The 6,309-nt window shown below is 39.2% G+C and overlaps 1 protein-coding gene across 1 annotated transcript; it reads left to right on the top strand.

Moving 5' to 3' along the window:
• Positions 1 to 218: 218 nt before the first annotated feature.
• Positions 219 to 4,871, top strand: LOC112507253 (poly(A)-specific ribonuclease PARN-like). Its single transcript, XM_025111739.1, has 8 exons — positions 219 to 604; positions 2,190 to 2,320; positions 2,404 to 2,592; positions 2,663 to 2,775; positions 2,856 to 2,972; positions 3,040 to 3,154; positions 3,253 to 3,468; positions 4,057 to 4,871. Exons 1-8 carry the CDS (start codon positions 255 to 257, stop codon positions 4,689 to 4,691), a joined length of 1,866 nt encoding a protein of 621 aa, XP_024967507.1. The 5' UTR covers positions 219 to 254; the 3' UTR covers positions 4,692 to 4,871.
• The last annotated feature ends 1,438 nt before the right edge of the window (positions 4,872 to 6,309 follow it).

Here is a 6,309-nt window from a genome sequence, read left to right as displayed (position 1 = left end):
AACCCGATCAACCCGAACGGGTTGGGTTGGGTTGGGTTGAACTTTTGTTTGGGTTGGGTTGGGTTGAAAATTTTCAAACCGCCAACATTGGGTTGGGTTACTAAAACGGCTCCAAACCGATCAACCCGGGCCGTGAGCACCCCTAAGTTGGGGTATGGGCTGGATGTGGACGTTGGGGTTTTACAGCATTTTGGGTCCAAGACTAGACTCCTAAACTGTTTCAGATGGTACTTTGAACAGAAACACAACGGTTGATGCCGCCATTTCCGATGTTGCGGAGGCGCTTCCTCTGCACTCAGACATCTAACTTATCCTTGTTCAACCAAAAACCCGTCGGTCGACAATGGCCTATAAAACAGGTTACAAAGTCCAATTTCTCAGATTCACTCCATGAATTGAAAAACAAAATATCCGATTCCGATTTCGTGGCGGTTTCTTTGCAGAACACCGGTTCTTACTCCTCCCCGTGGCATCGACTTCTGCCCTTTGACACTGCTGAAATCGCATACCTGAAGGCCAAGTATGCCGCCGAGAGGTTTCAGATTCTTCAGTTCTCTGTTTGCCCTTTCTCCGTTAGGGCTTCTAATAAGCTTACAGCTTACCCGTTAGTCACTGATACTCCTCTCTCGCCATTTATATGCATACGTCTAATCCATATATATTAAAATGTTGTTGTATCGCATCTTCATCTTGCCCCCAATTTATTTGACTGCAACTTGAATTGGTATTTCTGAGTTTATTGATTGACTCAATAACACTTATCAGGGCTTAATAGATAGTTGGGATAAGAAAACCTTGTATATCACCTTTTGAATTCATTAATGGCGTCAATGACAGGGCTGACATTATTAATCTCATCATTGCATTTTTGGATTTCCTTAAATATTTGATTCACTGCAGTTTGCCATTTCTAGAGGATCATCAAATATTGGTTAGGTGTTGGAAGCAAACGAATATCAGTTTCAGATTGTTGTAACCATGATAGAAGCTGATTGTTACAAGTAGATAGATCCATTACTCTTTTAGATTATACATCAGGTATTAGAAAATGCACTCAGATATCACTTACATGAACTCGCTGAGATGGGGATATACAGGAAACCATGAAGGATTCTGTTCATAATACTCAGAGAGTTCAATCAAAGGAAGTGCTACTTAAACCAGGAAACGGAGAGCTATTTGAACTGCTACCCTTATTTACGTAGAATATGAAATTCTTTCATCTAGAAAGTTTAACAAGGTGAAATCTTGGTCACCCCGTCTGCTGGAATTTCATGGCCGGGGACTTGGACCTTTACAGTATCGATATGCATATGCCGCTGGAAGTTGATCATGTCTTTATGAGATTGATTGTTAGTTCTCTAATATCTTCAGTGCTGCCATCTAAGCATCCAATATACATAGTATATTAGTAATCTAATATCTTCAGTGGTTCTCTCAATCTAGGTTTGTGTTTATGGCTGTAGATTTAATGGCAAAAGGTCAAATGGGAAATCCAGTTTCAAGTGTATTTGTTGAAAGGATTAAATCCATAGTTGTTAAAAGCGGGCCTGAGGCGCGCCTAGGCTCTGAGGCTCATAACGCTCAAGGTCGTGGGCTTTTTTCAAGTCGAGGCTCAGCGTATTCACGAGGCTCACTAAGGCACGGTGCCTTGGCTGAGGCGCCTTGTGGGCCTAGGTTCGCCTCATAAAGAGTTACTTAATACCTAGTTAAACCCTAAAGATTAAGTAAGTTTTTTCATCTTCTCATCTCTTAGATTTTTAAAAAAAAAGTTTATTAAGTAGATGACATAACTCAAACCGTAAGTCTCCTTCTCTATAAATACCCAGACCTTAAAACTTCTCCTTCACGGCTCACGCTTTAAACCCTTCTGCCTCTATCGAATTACTGTTGGTTGCTGCATAGGAGACTTGTTGTGTGTAACTGTGTGTGTGAGTGTGTGTGTGTGTATTGATAAGATGCGCCTCGCATTCTGGAGGCCCGCGCCTTACGCCTACTCCTCGCGCCTAGTCCCCAGGACCCTGTTGCGCCTAAGTGCGCCTTGAGCCTTTAACAACTTTGGTTGTCACTCGTTAACAATAATAAGTTGATGGGTATCTGCTATGCTTTAATAATTCTTTATGTCTACTTTTCAAGTTATAGTTATCACTCAAACTAATGATTAACGCTGTTTTTCACTTCCTGTGTAGGTTCAACTTCCATTTGTTCCCTAGGGATGAGCATAAAATAGGGATGCCGTGTTACAGTTTTTCATGTCAACCATCCTATTTAACTTCTATGGCTCAAGAAGATTTTGACTTCAATGTCTGTATATATGATGGTAAGATTTTGAGCTTAAAATGGTCTGACTTTATGATGGCATGCTTCTCTCTGAGTTCCGTTTTCTTTACTCTCGCGTTTAAGGTATATCATACTTGTCCAGAGCACAAGAATCAGCAGCAAAAGGTCAAATGGAAAATCCAGTTTCAAGTGGTTACGTGGCACAATCTCCATCCTCTCGTTCAGTTGCAGATAATGTATTTGTTGAAAGGATTAAATCCAGAGTTGGGCACTGGATAAGTGCTTGTAAACATTCAGACACGAGAACTAATGGTGAACAAATACCTTTATCACTTCGTTATGACTTCACTTGCTTTTTTTAATTACTTCTTGTTGTCTGCAGATGTTCTAGTTAATTCCCTTAGGAAACTTATATTAGGAGGTGAAGATTATGGATTGAGACCATCTCTGAACATAGATGTTTGCAGTGAACGTCAAGTGCAGCTTGTATTTGAGGTCAACTCTTGTTAATGAAACAATTTCAATATATATCTTTCCAATTTCAAATATTTAGTAACAATGGGTACGAGCTACAGATGGTGAAGTCCGGATATGAAAATGTTGTGCCTTTGATAATCCCAGCAAAAGGAGGCGGAGCCCAAGCTGTCCGAGTTGTTTTAACAAGTTCAAAAGAAGATAGAGATCTGTTAGAGGTATTAATACGTGGGTATGTTTCAGTTAGATTATCAATGGAATTTGATTTTGATTTCCAAATTGCAGAAAGAGCTTCAAAATATGGAAGAGGAACAAAGCAAGCGTGTTCGTGGCTTTCGGGAGGTTATTGATTTGATTTCCACTTCCCGGAAACCTGTTGTTGCTCACAAGTCCCTTAACGGTCTATCTTCATATTAACAATTTATGATAATCTTCTACTCTGTTGTTGAAAATTCTTATCACTAAATAAATGTCAGATTTTTTTTTTGCTTCATGCAGACTTTACATTTATTCATTCCAAGTTCCTGGCTCCACTGCCATCCACAATGGACGAATTCAGAAGCTCGTTGCATTCAGTCTTCCCCAACATACTTGACGTCAATCATCTAATGAAGGAAATCGGTCCTCTAAATAAATACACCAACGTACCTGCAGCTATTTCCTACTTGAAAAGAAACTTCTTTGCACCTATAGAAATAGAGATACCTCAAAAAGGTCAGTCAGACATGTTAACTGCAGCGTAATTTATACATCACATGCTTTTATTTATTCCTTTCATCCCAAAAAGCATCTATATTCGGCTTGTGAGCATCAAGTATGTTGATTTCTGACCAGATTGATAGATCATAATATATTAGTATTTACAAATATTTGGTCATCAGTCATCCAGTTATACCTTGAGACAGACTTTGGATGTTACCCACATCCAATGTGCATATGTTTAAGTACAATAGACGACTACTTACCAAATTCTTTAGAGAACTTAAACTGCTGCTGACTAAGTTTTGTGCAGGAACTTGTATCCAAAGTGCATGTTTTTGTGCGCAATTTAGACGCTTGTTCATCAAATTTTGTGTAGAATATACTATAAATGAAGTGTTGTGAACCTATATCATCAAAAGTTCTTGAATCTTGAAATCCTAGGATTAAATATCATGAAACAAAAAGAAAACTGAAATTGTGGGGTCAATGGAGCATTTCTTTTAAAAAATACCGTAGGCTAGTGAAAACAATCCTACATGATGTGGTTTCTTTAGGCTGCTAGATATGTGTTATTATCTCCTTACTTCTATGTTTCTACAGCTAGTGTGGAGGAAAGCAAGAATCATGGCCATAACGTTGTGAGAATAAGCGAGTTGTTTGCGAAACTCTGCTTTATCCTAAAAATCGCTCCAGAAACCGAAACCCACAACCCTGATGGGCCTTCAACACTTAAATGCTACTCCAATGTGTTAAATCTTGGTTCCAACAGCTTCCAAGACTCTAACGAGGATGATGACATCAGTGCATGGACTCATAATCCAACGAAAATCAGCATCAACAATCTGCTTTTCTTGTGGGGTTTCAGAAGTGGCACATCTGCCAGAAGATTGAAGAACTTGCTCTGCAAGTCCCACGAGAAGTTGTCGGAAGATGTTTTTGATGTTCGACTAGTGGACAAGAATTGTGCTGTTGTTGTGTTCTGGAAAACAGGACTGTCGGAATGGTTTCTGACCACCATTGATTCTGGAGATGGCGAACTCAGGGAACTGGCAGCAGAAGGGTTGATGGCGGTAGGCTACGAAGCATATAAGAGGGTCTGTAAATCTGAGATTTTAGGAGCAGATTTGGCAGATTCATTAGCGGAGTTTGATAGGGAGGCCTCGGAGGCTCATACAGAGGAGTCTGCCGAAGTATACTGGAACAATGAGCTGATGATCAATTTGGATGATCTTTGAGGTTCATAGGGTGCATCTTTCGACTTTTGAAGTTGAACAAACTAACTTATTCGAAGTAGATATAAGATTTTGATTTTTATATTTTATGGTTAATGCTGCTAACTTTCTGTTATAGTAATTATTGTGTATTTGCGATTTGGTGTTTGTTAAATTTCAAATCATATCGGTACAGTTTAAAGATATTAAAAGCTTAGTTAGATGGTCAAGTTGAAAAAGTTTTCATCTATTATCAATATGCATATACATCATCTCCTCGCTTGTCTGGTAACCCTGATCTACCCTCTGTCTTTAGTCTAGGGTTCTTTGAGTTCCCAGATCAGAAACACTTGTAATGATTTGATTTGGTTTGATGCATATTTTAAAGAAATAACAGGTCATCAAAATCGATTTCTGGAGTACCCAGTTGCAAAATTTTTCAGTCAGCTTGATTTTCAGCCTAAGATTCATACTTGGATCTAGTTCAGGTACTGCTACTGCTTTTTAGTCTTTGTTTTGCATTGAATTTGATCTTGTTTTTTACTGAATTTTTGGCTTTCTAATTAATTGTGGGTCTTTATCAGAGTTGAAGTTTCTGTTTGTCAGATATTGACAAAGAATTGGAGGAAATCAACGGATATGTGTTTCTAAACCGTCTGTTATGCACTGACCCAAGCCCATTAGTGGGAATATGTTCTAGAAGGGGTAGTTCCGGTATTATTTTTATCTAGAGTTTGTTATGGCTGTTAGCAAATAGTATTAGTGTTCTTAGGAGAGTTCTGCCCTCTCGAATAGACAGAAGCCTTGCTGAAAAAGCTTGGCAGCAGGTGTAGATGTGTCTAAAGCTAGGATGTTCTAAGTAGCCTCTTCCACAAGTAATTGGATGAGAAAGGATAGTATTTTTGCATTCAAGCTGAGAAGAAATCGCAGTTTTGAATGAATGCATAGTAGATTCTGCTGCCTCCTTTTGCTCATCTGCAATCTTCCGTTGATTCACTGCTGGATGTCTGACATCTTAGTGTGTTTCACAGTTATTCAGCTTTGAGATGTATATTTCTACTTCCGCCAATGAATCTATTCCAAGAATTGAATCTTTGTTGACCGCCAAATCTGCAATTTTCAACTTAAGAATTGAAGAGGGTCGTGCAATGCCAAATTAGCATTGCAATCATCTTTGAGTACAAACTAAACCCTCTGAAAGTAACAACAGGACGTAAGCTGTAAATTACGTCCGATGTATTGTAGATAATATTTGGCCGTGCTAAGAGTTCTGAGCCAAAAGATCATTCCAAGAGTAACATTGAGCATTGAGGTTTGTCTAATCATCAATCTTTCAAACTCGGCATTAATCAGAATTTGGGTGTTGATTCGATGATCGAGAAACCGTGTATAACATCCGAGGTGACAAGTCTTGCCCCACAGCGGTCGATGTTTCCAATCAACTGGACTTAGGCTACTTTGTGGGCTTAACCCAGTGTCCTTTAATGCTGCCTTTCTTGCAATACAGGTTGCTGAATCCGCTCCATTCACCACGCTTCTCTCAGTCGAACTTGAGATTGTAACCGGTTCCTTCGATGGACCCAACTAGAGGTGGTGGGGGATATATATATAGAGGGATGTTATTCTACACCCTTTGCCATTC

Source organism: Cynara cardunculus, assembly GCF_001531365.2.
Source record: "Cynara cardunculus var. scolymus isolate 2C chromosome LG 2, CcrdV1, whole genome shotgun sequence".
Taxonomy (NCBI): domain Eukaryota; kingdom Viridiplantae; phylum Streptophyta; class Magnoliopsida; order Asterales; family Asteraceae; genus Cynara; species Cynara cardunculus.
Note: the sequence above shows the minus strand (reverse complement) of the source record. Positions and strands in the feature narration are given on the sequence as shown.

Coding starts and splice junctions, on each gene's coding strand:
- LOC112507253 (XM_025111739.1), top strand. CDS start 255: ATGCCGCCATTTCCGATGTTGCGGAGGCGCTTCCTCTGCACTCAGACA. Junction 605..2,189: donor AATAAGCTTACAGCTTACCC/GTTAGTCACTGA, acceptor CTTCCTGTGTAG/GTTCAACTTCCATTTGTTCC. Junction 3,155..3,252: donor TGCTCACAAGTCCCTTAACG/GTCTATCTTCAT, acceptor TGCTTCATGCAG/ACTTTACATTTATTCATTCC.